This window comes from Trachypithecus francoisi, unplaced genomic scaffold (genome assembly GCF_009764315.1).
Source record: "Trachypithecus francoisi isolate TF-2019V2 unplaced genomic scaffold, Tfra_2.0 Lachesis_group7, whole genome shotgun sequence".
Taxonomy (NCBI): domain Eukaryota; kingdom Metazoa; phylum Chordata; class Mammalia; order Primates; family Cercopithecidae; genus Trachypithecus; species Trachypithecus francoisi.
Window position 1 is genome coordinate 50,469,015 of NW_022681472.1, and position 16,496 is coordinate 50,485,510.

A 16,496-nucleotide genomic window follows, 5' to 3' on the forward strand; every position below is an offset into this window, starting at 1 on the left:
GTATTTTTTGAACATTTTTGAGCATTTCTATTGCTCTCCAGGCTATCTGGAATGAGCAAGTTAGCAAAAACAAAAAACAAAACAAAACAAAAACACATAGATTAATTAGCCAAAGTTTCCATTGGATCACAGGATCAGTGCTTAATTTCAAGCCATGCTCTTGCTCATTGGCACCTGGGTGCAAGCCATCTGGAATCCTGTTTGAGGGGAATAAGCCCTGTAGTCCATGAAGTTCTAGTTAGTGAATAAGGAACATATGGGGATCTGATGTTAAAATTTGAGTCTTTTTTTACACAATTTCCCCTGTAAGTAAGATGTACCTTCTTAGGCCTGTTGGATATGTTTAAAGAATATAGTATTTGCAGTACAGTTCAAAGATAACTAAGAAAGTAAACTGGATTGTGTGCTTGATTCCCATAAAGTGGGGGATTTGGGCACCTCACTTTCTAATAAGATGGACCTATACTAATAATCTTGTTTGGTAAAGTATTATTTGTAGAACATTCAGTGGGGCTTAATCCTTTTTATCTTTTGAATTTCTAAATGCTAATATTCCATTTACCTGCTGCTTGCTGTTGGTGAATATCTTAGAGTTGATCATTAATGAGTATGAAGTTTTGGAAATTTATAATTGGGTTAAGAGATCTTACAGTAATCTCAATTGTATGTCTTCAGTATATAAACCACCGGTAACGTCAGTAGCTTTTACGATATCCTTTAGTGATAATCTGTCAAACATTGTAGGATAAAGCCTCTTGTGTGACCCAAATTCTGCTTTTGGAATATCCTTTCACTTGTCCCTCCTCCTGGTCATTACAGATTTTTCATCTGAAGACTTTCATTTTTACCCATTTTTCCTCACAAACCCCCAAATAAAAAAGATTTAAAATCCATGTGTCAGCCAGGTACAATGGCTCACACCTGTAATCTCAGCACTTTGGGAGGCCAAGGTGGGAGGATCACTTGAGGCCAGGGGCTCAAGACCAACTTGAGCAACATAACGAGACCCCTATCTGTACAAAATGTTTTTAAAAGTTAGCCAGCCATGGTGGCACACACCTGTGGTTCCGTGGGGAGGCGGAGGTGGGAGAATATCTTGAGTCCAGGAGATTGAGGTTGCAGTGAGCCATGATCGTGCCACTGCACTGCAGCCTGGGCAACTGAGCAAGATCCTACCTTCAAAAGTTCCCATAAGAATATACCTTTAGGCCGGGCGCGGTGGCTCAAGCCTGTAATCCCAGCACTTTGGGAGGCCGAGACGGGCGGATCACGAGGTCAGGAGATCGAGACCATCGTGGCTAACACGGTGAAACCCCGTCTCTACTAAAAATACAAAAACTAGCCGGGCGAAGTGGCGGGCGCCTGTAGTCCCAGCTACTCGGGAGGCTGAGGCAGGAGAATGGCGTAAACCCGGGAGGCGGAGCTTGCAGTGAGCTGAGATCCGGCCACTGCACTCCAGTCCGGGCGACAGAGCGAGACTCCGCCTCAAAAAGAATATACCTTTAATACTTACTAGAAATGATGAAAACATTTAGCCATATTCTTTTTTTTTTTTTTTTTTTTTTTTTTTTTTTTTTTTTTTTGAGACAGAGTCTTGCTCTGTCGCCGGGGCTGGAGTGCAGTGGCCGGATCTCAGCTCACTGCAAGCTCCGCCTCCCGGGTTCACGCCATTCTCCTGCCTCAGCCTCCCGAGTAGCTGGGACTACAGGCGCCCGCCACCTCGCCCGGCTAGTTTTTTGTATTTTTTTAGTAGAGACGGGGTTTCACCGTGTTAGCCAGGATGGTCTCGATCTCCTGACCTCGTGATCCGCCCGTCTCGGCCTCCCAAAGTGCTGGGATTACAGGCTTGAGCCACCGCGCCCGGCCCTAGCCATATTTCTTTTTAGTGGAAGAGCTTAGTTTTTTTTTTTTTTTTGAGACGGAGTCTTGCTCTGTCGCCCGGACTGGAGTGCAGTGGCCGGATCTCAGCTCACTGCAAGCTCTGCCTCCCAGGTTCATGCCATTCTCCTGCCTCAGCCTCCCGAGTAGCTGGGACTACAGGCGCCCGCCACCTCGCCCAGCTAGTTTTTTGTATTTTTTTAGTAGAGACGGGGTTTCACCGTGTTAGCCAGGATGGTCTCGATCTCCTGACCTCGTGATCCGCCCGTCTCGGCCTCCCAAAGTGCTGGGATTACAGGCTTGAGCCACCGCGCCCGGCCAAGAGCTTAGTTTTTTAAAAACAAAATTCCAATTTTTATGTAACTAATACCTGTTCTACTGGACTTTTTTTTTTTTCTTGCCAACGCACTTTAGGTGGTTGCCTAGTTAGTTATACCATATCCACAAAACATACAGAAATTGCATATTTTTTAAAAATCTAATCTCAAGTACTAAAGCAGTTAAGTGGTTATCATTCCCCCACTGAAGAGTTTCTTGTTAAATTTGACAAATGTTGCCAAAGTCTTCTTGATATTTTAAAGTTTGTTACCTTACTTTATTAAGAAGGAATGTTTTATGGATAACTTCATTTTTATAGTCAGTGCATATACACTCCTTTAGATATAGAAGAGTAGCTATCCTAGGCTGGGCGTGGTAGCTTACACCTGTAATGCCAGCACTTTAGGAGGCTGAGGCAGGTGGCTCACCTAAGGTCAGGAGTGGCCAACATGGTGAAATCCCATCTCTACTGAAAACACAAAAAATTGCTGGGAGTGGTGGTGCACATCTATGATCCCAGCTGTTGAGGAAGGAGAATCGCTTGATCGCAGGAGGTGGAGGTTGCAGTGAGCTGAGATTGTGCCACTGTACTTCAGCCTGGGCAACAGAATGAGACTCAATATCAAAAAAAAAAAGCTATCCTTTTGCTTGAGGAATGCCCAAAACATCACAGCCCAATCTGTTTGGTTATCAAAAATTTCTACCTTTTTTTGAAACTGAATAGAATTACACCTACTATGTGTGTTTGTTTGTTTTGTGTATTTTGGAGATGGAGTCTTGCTCTTTTGCCAGGCTGGCATGCAGTGGCGCAATCTCGGCTCACAGTCTCGGCTCACTGCAACCTCTGACTCCCGGGTTCAAGTGATTCTCCTGCCTCAGCCTCCTGAGTAGCTGGGACTACAGGCATGCGCCACCATGCTTGGCTAATTTTTGTATTTTAGTAGAGATGGGGTTTCACCATGTTAGCCAGGATGGTCTTGATCTCCTGCCCTCGTGATCTGCCCGCCTTGGCCTCCAAAAGTGCTGGGATTACAGGTGTCAGCCACCATGCCCAGCCATGTATGTTTGTCTTATTGATGTGAGGCACTGTCCTGTAATGAACTGCTTGATAGTTTTGAAATCAGAATATGAACCAGGCATGGTGGCTCACGCCTGTAATTCCAGTGCTTTGGGAGGCCAAGGCGGGCAGATCACCTGAGGTCAGGAGTTTGAGAACAGCCTGACCAACATGGCAAAACCTTGTCTCTACTAAAAAAATAAAAGAAATCAGAATATGAGCACAGGCTGCTTAACTTTCTGTAAGACTTAGGTGCCTCAATTTGTATTGTTGGTCTTTCTCTTGCAAGGTTTTTGATGAGTGTGAAAGAGGCCCTCAAGTTAAATGTGAGATCAGTATGTTGATCATTGGTCTGTATGCCCATGTTTAGCTTGCTGTCTTATTCATCTCCATGGAAATGTAGAAACTCATAAGAACAAAAGACAATTTGAAGTCAGCCTGGAGATTTTTATGGGAAAAAGTTATCCCTTGGGCCTCTGCTGATTGCAAAATATGGTGGTTCTAGGTATGAAGCTTAAAGTCAGGCACCCCATATTAATTCAGCATGTCGTCTTAACTCTTCTGTTGGGTATAGATGGCCCGGATGGTTGTGTTCATTCTACAAGTGAAGGCTAGTGACCAGCCGCTGGTCTTCTGTTTCTAAACCTAGAAGATGTTGGATAACCAGAAGACAATGGAGTTTGGGCCCATTTTTAAATTTAATCGGAGTCAGCTTTTTATTAGTTGATTCCCAGGAAGATTTAGGCATCAATTCCTTCGGGACTATTTCCCAGGTTGGGTTTTTTTCTTTTTAAAGTTCTGAAAATATAAATGAGCTTCAAAGTCTATCATGTGGGTTGCCTTTAGGTGAGAATAATGCAGAGTTGATCTGCTCATTCCTTTTAGGTCAGTTCCTTCTGGCACAGTCTATGCTTTGACCTAATGTGTGGTAGTGGCCAAGAGAGGTTTATCATAACACTTCTCATTTGATGCTGTACTAATGGGTAGATAACAAGGGGGAGTAGAAGCATAACTTAAAATTTAAAATATTTTGTAGCCTCTAGTGTGAAACTTACACTAAATGTCAGTTCCATGTTTCTTTCCTCTGAGAGTTGGTTTATAGTAACTGGCACTCAGGAACATGAGGGGAAAAAATTACATATTTTGAAATGGTTGAGAAGACATGAAAATCCACTTGATGTTGGTGTTTCCGAATTTCAGGCTAAGAACTGTTTTTTAGGTTGACTGTGTGGAATTCAGATACTTCTATGTGTTAACTACATAATCAAAAGGAAATTGCTTGGGATAGGATAAAGAGCTATGGTCTCTTTCTTTAAAATGTGTAGATGGAGCAGTGACTTTATGGTTTTAGTGCTAGCACGTGCATGTCAGCTGTTACAAACATGTCTCAAAGAATCTCTCTTTGCGTATCTAGGCCTGTCTCCTCCCTCCTACACATTTCCAGCTCCTGCTGCAGTTATTCCTACAGAAGCTGCCATTTATCAGCCCTCTGTGATTTTGAATCCACGAGCACTGCAGCCCTCCACGGCGTACTACCCAGCAGGCACTCAGCTCTTCATGAACTACACAGCGTACTATCCCAGGTAAGGCTCTGACAGAAGTGGAAATGAGAGGCAGAAACAAAGGACTCCTTTGATAGCCAGTGGCCGAGCTCACAAAAGAATATTGTCTGCCATGTTGAAGGTTAGCGTGGCAGGCCACAGCCTCTGGTCATATCTCTGACCAAGAAGGTTGTTTCAAGACAAAGTGCAAGAAGTATAGCTTTTAACCATATACTGACAGCATGATCTTTTAGGTCAACTATGTCTACAGCTTTCCTTTTTAACCTCTCCTGTCATAGGACCCTAAGTGAGTAGTGATGTAATCACTGCAATCGGGTGGCAATAATAGATGAATGAATCATGAAACAGGAAAATTCATAACAGGAACAATGGTATTTTGAAGTAGTGTGAATTCATGTTATGGCACAGTGAATAAAAACTGTTGCTTTAAATATTCCAGGGCTTATATTCTTTTCCTCCTAAATCTTTAACCAAATCTATAAACCGATCCAGAATTAGATGATTCAGTGTTTTCTTAGAGTCTATATATTTTAAGTCTGGCTTTTTAGTTGTGTTCAGTTTCTGAGACATAGCATACTCGGGTATAATGGAGAGAATGTTGTCAGTCTGGGAGTTGGGAGACTGAATGTTAGCTTCTTTCCAGGCTATTTAGACAAAATATTTTGAGTACATACACAAGCATGTAAGTGAGGCTTATAATAAGTGTCTTGGACCTAACCTGTCTGATCCTACAGCTATGTTGCATTGTATTTTTCTTCACTGTCCAATGTACAGTTTTCCACTAGGAAATAAGAGTTGGGGGTCTCATAGTAACAGGCAAGTTTGTCGCCACTTTTAATTATGTTTTTTATTTTGTTAGGAGTTTTTAAAACATTAATACTATTGAAAATATTCTTTATTCCACTGGAGAAGAAAAATAAGAAAAAGGCTATGACAGTTGTCAGCTAGAAGGGTTGAAAAGGCTGAGAAGCATGAGTAATTGTTCATGATGGAATACTGTGCCAGGCACATAGCCCAGCCCCAGTCTGCCACCCTCTCTGGATGCTGTAGTAATTGCTTATGTCATCAGAATGTCAGGAATGGAATCCTTGGTGTCTCTGAATGTCTGCCAGAGTCCTCGTTCCTATAGCATAATTGTAGAATATCCACTTCATCACTACTTGCCACCTGAGTAGTGGTACAGGAAGGAGTTTCTTGGAAATGAGGCCATGAATCCTGAAGCCCCAAAGGCAGAAGGAACTGACATTTATGGCTTAATAGCTCCTGTAATTTTGGATCTGGGCCTGTAGGTCAATATATTTTTCTACCAGTGGTGTAAAAATTTGTAATGTGCTCATTATTAAGTCTGAATGTAGGAGTATATAGTGAGTAAAAATGAAGAGTCCCATTTTATACACCTCTGAGTCTAGAAGTAACCATTACTATCAGTTTGGTAATACACATGTATGCTTCCAAATAATGTGACATCTTAATGTGTACTGTCTAATAGTTTCTTGTTCCTTTTTTAAAAACTTGAAAATGTGTCAGTGACTTCTTTTTTGTATATTTACCTCATTCTTGTAATTTCCTCATAATGTCCAAAGAGTAAAAATATAATTTAAGTTTATTTGTAGATATTTGTACTTTTAATTTTTCTCTATTAAAGCTCATGTTGATCTTTAAACACTTGATTTTATCTCCCTCCCTCCCTCCCTCCCTCCCTCCCTCCCTCCCTCTCTCTCTCTCTCTCTCTCTCTCTCTCACTCTCTCTCACTCTCTCTCACTCTCTCTCACTCTCAAACTTTTTTTCCCCTACTAGAGATGGGGTTTTGCCATTTTGCCTAGGCTGGTCTCAAACTCAAGTGATCCACCTGCCTCAGCGTCCCGAAGTGCTGGGGTTACAGGGGACATGCGTATATTTCTGTAGGACAGTTTTACAGAAGTATAATTTTTAAAATGAAGGTTGGGTGCATTATATATAAGCTAATACTTCCAAATGAACCCCTAGAGTGTGATATTTTGTATTTCTCCACTTTTAGTGAAATTACCTACATAACAATATGAAAGCATTCAAGCATGGGAATATATGCTCTTATTTATGCTGTAAATCTGGTATGATTTAAGAAGCATATGCCAAAGATGTTTTATAATTTTGATAGAAAAACATTAATTTTTTTTTTTTCTTTTGAGTCGGAATTTTGCTCTTGTTGCCCAGGCTGGAGTGTAATGGCACGATCTCGGCTCACCACAACCTCCGCCTCCTGGGTTCAAGCGATTCTCCTGCCTCAGCCTCCCAAGTAGCTGAGATTACAGGCAGACACCACCACACCCAGCTAATTTTATATTTTTAGTAGAGAAGGGGCTTCTCCATGTTGGTCAGGCTGGTCTCAAACTTCCGACCTCAGATGATCCGCCTGCCTCGGCCTCCCAAAGTGCTGGGGGATTACAGGTGTGAGCCACCATGCCCAGCAAAAAACATTAATTTCTAACCTGGCATAAACTATTGGGCATTTGAGTCTATTAAAAAACTTTGTTACGTAAATACTCAAGTATGTTTTGGCCTCCACTCTGATAAGTGGGAAATCTGAAACAGCATATTCTAGGGATATTATTAATCAGAAGCTCTTGTGTTTTTCTTTATTTTTAAATTTCCTCCATTAAAAAAAAAAAAGCCACAAGTGGTAGGTTATGCCTGTAATCCCAGCACTTTGGGAGACTAAGGTGGGAGGATCACTGGAAGCCAGGAGTTAGACACCAGCCTGAGACTCAAAGTGAGACCCCATCTCTACTAAAAATAAAATACTGCCTTGGCATGGTGGCTCATGCCTGTAATCCCGGCACTTTAGGAGTTCGATACGGGCAAATCACTTGAGGTTAGGAGTTCGAGACCAGCCTGGCCAACATTGTGAAGCTCCATCTATTAAAAAATACAAAAATTAGCCAGGTGTAATGGTGGGTATCTGTAATCCCAGCTACTAGGGAGGCTGAGGCAGGAGAGTTGCTTGAACCCAGGAGACGGAGGGTGCAGTGAGCCAAGATCGTGCCACTGCACTCCAGCCTGGGCGTCACAGCGAGACTCTGTCTCAAAAAATAAATAAAAATAAATGGGCTGGGTGTGGTGGCTCACGCCTGTAATCCCAGCACTTTGGGAGGCCGAGGCAGGCAGATCACAAGGTCAGTAGTTTGAGACCAGACTGGCCAATATGGTGAAACCCTGTCTCTACTAATACCAAAATTAACCGGGCATGGTGGCGGGCACCTGTAGTTCCAGCTACTCGGGATGCCAAGGCAGAAAAATCGCTTGAATCTGGGAGGCGGAGGTTGCAGTGAGTCGAGATCGCGCCACTGCACTCCAGCCAGGGCAACAGAGCAAGACTCCATCTCAAAAAACAAAAATAAAAATAAATGAGGCGGTCATAACAGCATCTGGAAGAGCAGGTGAAATGAAAGCTTGTATGCCTCATGTGGTTTTGTTTTCTCTTTTTGGGCTTTTTACCCCCTTCTCTCCCTCAAAACAGGGTTTCAGTTATCCAGTGACTCATACCTTAGCATAGGGCAGAAAATAATTAGAAGGGCTTTCCATCTGGGTCCTCTCTGATTATCAATACAAAATCAGTTACATCACATCTTTTCTCTTTGATTACATCAAGCCCTACTTTTTCTTCTGACCTCGCATTTTTCTCAAAAGAATATTCTCCTTTGCATCAAAGTTGTTGCATAGGTGAGAGACAGGCTGATTCTTCAAAGAAGGAATGACATACATACCTTCTATGCATCTCTTGCCTTTCATATGACACTATAAATTACAAGTAATGTCATCTCTTTTGTTTTTGTTTTTCGAGATGTAGTCTGGCTCTGTCACCCAGGGCAGAGTGCGGTGGCACTACCATGGCTCACTGCAGCCTTGATCTCCCAGGGTTAAGTGATCCTCACATCTCAGCCTCCCAAGTAGCTGAGACTAAAGGCATGCACCACCTCACTCGGCTAATTTTTTGACTTTTTGTGGAGACAGGGTCTCACTTTGTTGCCCAGGCTGGTCTCAAAGTACTGAGCTCAAGCAATCTTCCCACCTCAGCCACGCAGTGTGCTGGGATTACAGGTGTGAGCACCCATACCCAGCCAAGTAACATTTTGAGCCATCAAAGGAAGCACAGGAAGTTTTACTTTTTTTAATGAGTGGTGTAGTCACAAATAAACTGTGCGTGCTTGTATAAAAGCTTTATGATGAGGAATAACCATTTTCTTTCTTGGGATAACCCTTTGTTGTAAAATCAGCTTTTGTTACGATTCAATGAATGAGTATGTATATTTAGTAATATGTATGTGTTTTTCTATCTTTGGTTTGTTGTATAGTGTTATTGTGTTCTATCCTGGAATTCTTTGTAGTTGAACCAGAAGAATACCAAGCCTCAGAGATGCTTATATTTCCTATTTTGAACTTGCCCTTCTCATTCCAGTTTACTATTTTAATCGAAATTTTTATTGAGATTCACATGCAGTTGTAAAAAATAATACACAGAGAACCCTTGTACACTTTGCCTAGTTTATGCCAATGGTAACATACAGGAATCAGTTTACTTCCTAACTCACTTGTTGTTGCCAAGTGTTCTCATAGGACCAAGAGAAAAGAGAATTCTTGATTTAAAAGTTTTCTTACAAGTTAAATATTTAGTATAACAAATGCAAACAAGAATTTAGCATCCAATGAAATGATGCTAGAAGTAATAGTAATAGTGATGCAATATGAAGCAATATTATAATACGAGAGAAGTGCCAGGTAATTTTTGTTGGTGGCCATGATTACGATGATCAGTTTTTTCAGTTTGGATTAGGTGTCTAAATGATGTAAAGAAGAACAACTGCTGTGGGCAACTCACTGTCTACTACCAGTCAGCGAGAGTTCAGTATGGCTTTCAGGGAGGAAATGACCCTTTGCTAATGTAAAAACCTTAATGCACCTTCTGAGAATAAAAATACAAATATGCTTAATTCTTTTTACCATTGCACAAAATTAGCAAATGTATTGGACCTCAAGGAAAAATTATCAGTCAAAACACCTAACAGACATTTGGTTTCAATTTAAAAAATTGTTTTTCCAAGGATTTTTTCTTATAAAATTCAAACCATATTAATCAAATATAACTTAAAATCCTTATTGTAGACATTTGCAAACAGAAGTTGAGAGATTATGTATCTACCACTAAGTTTCAACAATATCTTTATTTTTTTTTCTTTGAGATAGTCTCGCTCTGTTACCCAAGCTGGAGTGCAGTGGTGCATGGTCTCAGCTCACTGTAACTTCCGCCTCTTTGGTTCAAGCAATTCTCCTGCCTCAGCTCCCCGAGTAGCTGGGATTACAGGCACATGCCACCACCAGGGAAATGTTTAAAAGAGGGCAATATGAGGTGAAATAAGGTTACTGTGTTTATCAAGATTGTCTCCTGTAGTTTGGTTAAGTTCTGCTTTAAAGTCATTAATACTTTAAAGTACATAATTTAAAGGTATGTCTGATACAAATAGTTAACAGATTAAAAAAATGATCTCTAGGTTTTGTTCTTGGGGGCTGTGGGGGTGGTAGTAGGAAAAGCAATAGCAGTAGATGAAACAAGATTGGCAAACTGTTGATATTGTTGTGCAGGGCACGTTATCTCACGGCTGTAATCCCAGCACTTTGGGAGGCCAAGACAGGTGGATCATGTGAGGTCAGGAGGTCGAGACCATCCTGGCCAACTTGGGGAAACCCCATCTCTACTAAAAATACAAAAATTAGCCAGGCATGATGGCACATGCCTGTAATCCCAGCTACTTGGGAGGCTGAAATGGGAGAATCACTTGAACCTGGGAGGTGGAGGTTACAGTGAACAGAGATCGTGCTACTGCACTCCAGCCTGGGCAACAAAGTGAGACTCTGTCTCAAAAATAAATAAATAAATAAATGATAACCAAAAAAATCTTCAAAAATAATAACTTTTGTGAATGTGCCTATCTGGAAATTGCTTTCCATTACTTTGCCAATGTGCCCAAATGTCCATGGATCACAGTGGATTTTACTTGCTTTCTAACCTAGAATTTAAATAAAAATACTGCATTTTGAAATGTCATTTTTTCCTAAATCTATAAAAGGATCAGCTGTCTTATTTTGTACTTTCAGCTGAGCAAGAAGACTACTTTTAGCCGAGCACGGTGGCTCATGCCTGTAATCCCAGCACTTTGAGAGGCCGAGGAGGGCAGATCACCTGGCGTCAGGAGTTCGAGACCAGCCTGGCCAACATGGTGAAACCCCACCTCTACTAAAAATACAAAAATTAGCTGGGCGTGGTGGCGCACACCTGTAATTCCAGCTACTCAGGAGGCTGAGGCATGAGAATTGCTTGAACCTGGGAGGTGGAGGTTGCAGTGAGCCGAGATCGTGCCATTGCACTCCAGCCTGGGTGACAGTGAGATTCCATCTCGAAACAAACAGCTTTCAAAACAGTTTCTAATATAGGATTTTCTTTTTTTCTCAAACACTCTGAAGAGACCAAGTATAGGATTTAGTTTGAAAACTAGTGTGGGATTTATTTGAAAACTAAATTCTTTTAGGGGACTTTATCCAGTAATCTTGTTTTGTGTAAGCAGTCTCTCACTTTGCTGTGTGTTTGAAACAAATATTAAGTTAACTCTAGTATGGAGTTCCTTTTTCTGTAATCTTTGATACAACTGGGGTAAAATTTTTTTTTTTAATTTTGTTTTTTGAGACGGAGTTTTGCTCTTATTGCCCAGGCTGGAGTGCAATGGTGTGATCTCAGCTCACCACAACCTCCGCCTCCCAGGTTCAAGCAATTCTCTTGCCTCAGCCTCTCGAGTAGCTGGGATTACAGGCATGCGCCACCATGCCCAGCTAATTTTGTATTTTTAGTAGAGATGGGTTTTTTCCATTTGGTCAGGCCCATCTTGAACTTCCAGCCTGAGGTGCTCCACCCGCCTCAGCCTCCCTAAGTGCTGGGATTATAGGCGTGAGCCACTGCGCCTAGCCTTGGGGTAAATTTAAGTTTAGTTGCCAAATTTTTTTGGCAGCATATAAATTTGCCAGGTATTTGGGTAAAATAGATTCTTGGAAGATTTATTCATTTGTGCCAAAGTGTTTTCCTATTTATTTGGTTCCTTAGACTTTTCTCTGAGCGGTAGAAACACAGGCCCGTAGAAGCCTGTATGGACTTTTAGGAGCACTAACAGAAATCCAGGGTCCAGAGGTAGTCATCAGTCCATAGACTGCTGTAGTTATTAAATCCATGAAGAACCTTGAAAAGTTAACCTTGTTAATTTCAGATGAAATTTAAAGTCAGTTTAAAGGTTTCCTACGTGAAAATTGACTTTAGGTTTTACTCTGGCAAAGATTGAAACAGTATGTCTCCAGTTACTTCCAAATATGTGGTATTTATAACACTAGGGATGTTAATGTTGATAAAATGGTTCTGTGCAGTCATTTTGCAAAGCAGTGGAAATTAGATTTTTCTGCAGGGTTTCTCAAAAATATGAAACAATATGTAGCCCGTGATTCAGAGGGGAGAATGTAATTCTCTAATCTTCCCACTTAATCCATTTCTCTAACCATACATATGATACTTTGGCCTCTCTTTTTTTTTTTTTTTTTTTTTGACGTCGTCTCGCTCTGTCACCCTGGCTGGAGTACAGTGGCGTGGTCTCGGCTCACTGCAAGCTCTGCCTCCCGGGTTCATGCCATTCTCCTGCCTCAGCCTCCTGAGTAGCTGGGACTACAGGCGACTGCCATCACACCCGGCTAATTTTTTTTTTTTTTTTTTTTTTTTTTTTTTTTTGAGGCGGAGTCTCGCTCTGTCGCCCGGACTGGAGTGCAGTGGCCGAATCTCAGCTCACTGCAAGCTCCGCCTCCCGGGTTTACGCCATTCTCCTGCCTCAGCCTCCCGAGTAGCTGGGACTACAGGCGCCCGCCACTTCGCCCGGCTAGTTTTTTTGTATTTTTAGTAGAGACGGGGTTTCACCGTGTTAGCCAGGATGGTCTCGATCTCCTGACCTCGTGATCCGCCCGTCTCGGCCTCCCAAAGTGCTGGGATTACAGGCTTGAGCCACCGCGCCCGGCCCACCCGGCTAATTTTTTGTATTTTTAGTAGAGACAGGGTTTCACTGCATTAGCCAGGATGGTCTCAATCTCCTGACCTCGTGATCCACCCACCTCAGCCTCCCAAAGTGCTAGGATTATAGGTGTGAGCCGCCGCGCCCAGCCTGGCCTCTCTTTTTTAGAGAAATTATGGCAAGTCCGCAGGGCGTGGTGGCTCACGCCTGTAATCCCAGAAATTTAGGAGGCCAAGGTGGGAGGATCGTTTGAGCCCAGGAGTTAGAGACTATCCTGGGCATACGAAAAATTATTTTTTATGTTGGGATGGTGGCACCCACTTGCCCACTTGTAGTCCCAGCTACATGGGAGGCTGAGGCTAGAGGATTGCTTGAGCCTGGAGATTGAAGCTGCAATGAGCTGTAATCCTGCCACTGCTCTCCAGCCCTGGGAGACAGCACAAGCCTGTCTCTTAAAAAAAAAAAAAAAAGCCACATTATATATGGCAAATCCTCAAATTGTGAATATTAATACACTCATACTTCTGACTACCTTTATTTCAGAAAATCACCTGATAACATTAATTAGTATTACCAATGTTTGTACTTTGTAATTATTAAATGGAGGAAGAGTATTATAAGTCTTGTTATCGGCCGGGCGCGGTGGCTCAAGCCTGTAATCCCAGCACTTTGGGAGGCCAAGACGGGCGGATCACAAGGTCAGGAGATCGAGACCATCCTGGCGAACACAGTGAAACCCCGTCTCTACTAAAAATACAAAAAAAAAAAACTAGCCGGGCGAGGTGGCGGGCGCCTGTAGTCCCAGCTACTTGGGAGGCTGAGGCAGGAGAATGGCGGGAACCCGGGAGGCAGAGCTTGCAGTGAGCTGAGATCCGCCACTGCACTCCAGCCTGGGTGACAGAGCAAGACTCCGCCTCAAAAAAAAAAAAAAAGTCTTGTTATCAATATAGTATATGAGTATGTTGATGTGGTGGGCATCTTGGCATCCAGTATGTTCATATCTTGTTTTACATACAATTTTATATGATTTATTAGGCTACACTGTATATTATAAAACTAGACAATATATATATTAGGGTCTGGAAAATATAGAGTAGGGAGAAATTTGTGGATAACAGAATCTTGGCCAATTAAATTGATATTGGCATACCAATGGACTGTGCGGGAGCTTGAGACTGCAGGGAACTGTGATTGTGCCACTGCACTCTAGTCTAGTTGACAGTGAGACCCTGTCTCAGCAAAACAAAACAATAGGGTTGGGCATGATGGCTCTGTAATCCCAGCACTTTGGGAGGCTGAGGAGAGCAGATCACCTGAGGTTAGGAGTTCAAGACCATCCTGGCCAACGTGGCAAAACTCCATCTCTGAAAAAATTAAAAAATTAGCCAGGCATGGTGGCAGATGCCTGTAATCCCAGCTATTTGGGAGGCTGAGGCAGGAGAATGGCATGAATATGAAAGATGGAAGTTGCAGATCGTGCCACTGTACTCCAGCCTGGGTGACAGGGAGACAGAATCTCAAAAAAAAACCAACAAAAACAAAACAATGGGCTGGAAGCAGGTAGTCAAAGCAAAGGAAGATTGGTAAAATTCGTAATTTTAAAGGAAAAGATCATAACTTATCAGGGAAATGGAATTTTTATTTACATTGTGTTTGGAAAAACTTAATACCTATATATGTTGTTTTGTTTGAGACAGAGTCTCCCTTTGTCACCCAGGCTGGAGTGCAGTGTTGTGATCTCGGCTCACTGCAACCTCTGGCCCCTGGGTTCAACCGATTCTCCTGCCTCAGTCTCCTGCAGCACCCACTACCCTGGCTAATTTTTGTATTTTTAGTAGAGACAGGTTTTGCCATGTTGGCCAGACTGGCTTCGAACTCCTGACCTCAAGTGATCCACCCACCTCGGCCTCCCATATTGCTGGGATTACAGGCATGAGCCACCACGGCTGGCCTATGTTACCTATATATGTACAGAGGATATTACGTGCTGCAGTGGAGGAAGTCTTCGACAACTTTATAATATATTAACTCATGTATTTCATTCAGTAATTTCCTTTTTTTTTTTTTTTTTTTTTTTTGAGACGGAGTCTTGCTCTTGCCCAGGCTGGAGTGCAGTGGCTGGATCTTAGCTCACTGCAAGCTCCGCCTCCCGGGTTTACGCCATTCTCCTGCCTCAGCCTCCCAAGTAGCTGGGACTACAGGCGCCCGCCACCTCACCCGGCTAGTTTTTTTGTATTTTTTTAGTAGAGACGGGGTTTCACCATGTTAGCCAGGATGGTCTCGATCTCCTGACCTCGTGATCCACCCGTCTCGGCCTCCCAAAGTGCTGGGATTACAGGCTTGAGCCACCGCGCCCGGCCTCATTCAGTAATTTCCTAACATGATCTTGGTGCAGCTTACTGAAGGAGCCTTGGCTGTGATCCTAAGTAATTAATGTCTTTGCAACTATGATGCTCTAACAGTTTTCTGGATACAAGCCTTTAGAAAAGCCCCTCTAGTATTATTTTCTTTCCCTTCATTTCCTCACATCCCTTCAGCTCTTTGTTCAGGCAACCCTACGGTTGCTTATCCAGCTCAAGGACAGTCTCCTTGTTAGTTTATTTGATGTGGTATAGTCTCCAAAACTGTAGAACCTTTGAATACACTGCTACATTGACTTGGTCATTTGTCCCTAACCCTTCAGTTCCTCTGTCGTCCTGTCAATTTTTGAACTTTTATATCTTTTGAGTACAAGTTACGTTATTGACACCATGTATATATGATATTTAATAAATACTGGGCAATTGAGAATCTGAAATATAAAGGTATAATGGAGGTAACAATCTAAAACAGTGACATTATTGAACATAACTTTAGATGAGTTACTAATTGGCATAGCACTTTTTTATGAACTTTTTATTCTTACTTGTCGTGCAATTAGAAAATTTTGTGCTTAATCCTTATATTTCTCTAAACTAGTGCCATAAAGTCAATACACATGATTTTTATTACAGCTTTGAGGTAATTTGATAAAATTCACCTATTTTAAGTGTTCGGTCATTTTTAGTATATTTACAGAGTTCCAAAATTTACAATTGTAGAGTAATTTTACAATCTATAGGTAATCATGTAACAGTCTAATTTTAGAATATTACGTCATTCCAAAAAGAAACCTTATGCCCATTAGTTAGAAACTCCCATTTGCCTGTCCTCTATCTCTTCACTGACCCCTCTCCTCATCCCTAAACAACTATCAATCCATTTTCTATTTCTATAGATTTTCCTGTTCTAGATAATGTTTCAGTTTCATTCATATTGTAACATATATCATCCCTTTTATGGTGAAATAATCGTTGTAGAGCCATACCACATTTGGTTTATCCATTCATCAGTTGATAGCTATTTAGAGTAGTTTACACTTTTTGGCTATTAAGAATACTACTTCAAACATTTGCATTCATGTTTGTGTGTGGACATAGGTTCTCAGTTTTCTTGGGTATATGCTAGAAGTGGAATTGCTGGATAATACAGTAACTTTAGCTTTCAAGAAATTGCCAACCAGCTGGGTACTGTGGCTCATGCCTGTAATCCCAACACTTTGGGAGGCCAAGGCAGGCGAATCACGAGGTCAG

The 16,496-nt window shown here is 42.0% G+C and overlaps 1 protein-coding gene across 7 annotated transcripts in view; it reads left to right on the forward strand.

The window, feature by feature from the left end:
* ESRP1 (epithelial splicing regulatory protein 1) overlaps positions 1-16,496 on the forward strand; it is a 75,767-nt gene that overhangs the window by 35,712 nt on the left and 23,559 nt on the right. For all 7 annotated transcript variants that reach the window (XM_033203508.1, XM_033203511.1, XM_033203512.1 and 4 more), the window contains exon 13: positions 4,668-4,836. In XM_033203508.1, the coding sequence (XP_033059399.1) occupies positions 4,668-4,836 (169 nt within the window). The remainder of the gene's footprint in view (positions 1-4,667; positions 4,837-16,496) is intronic.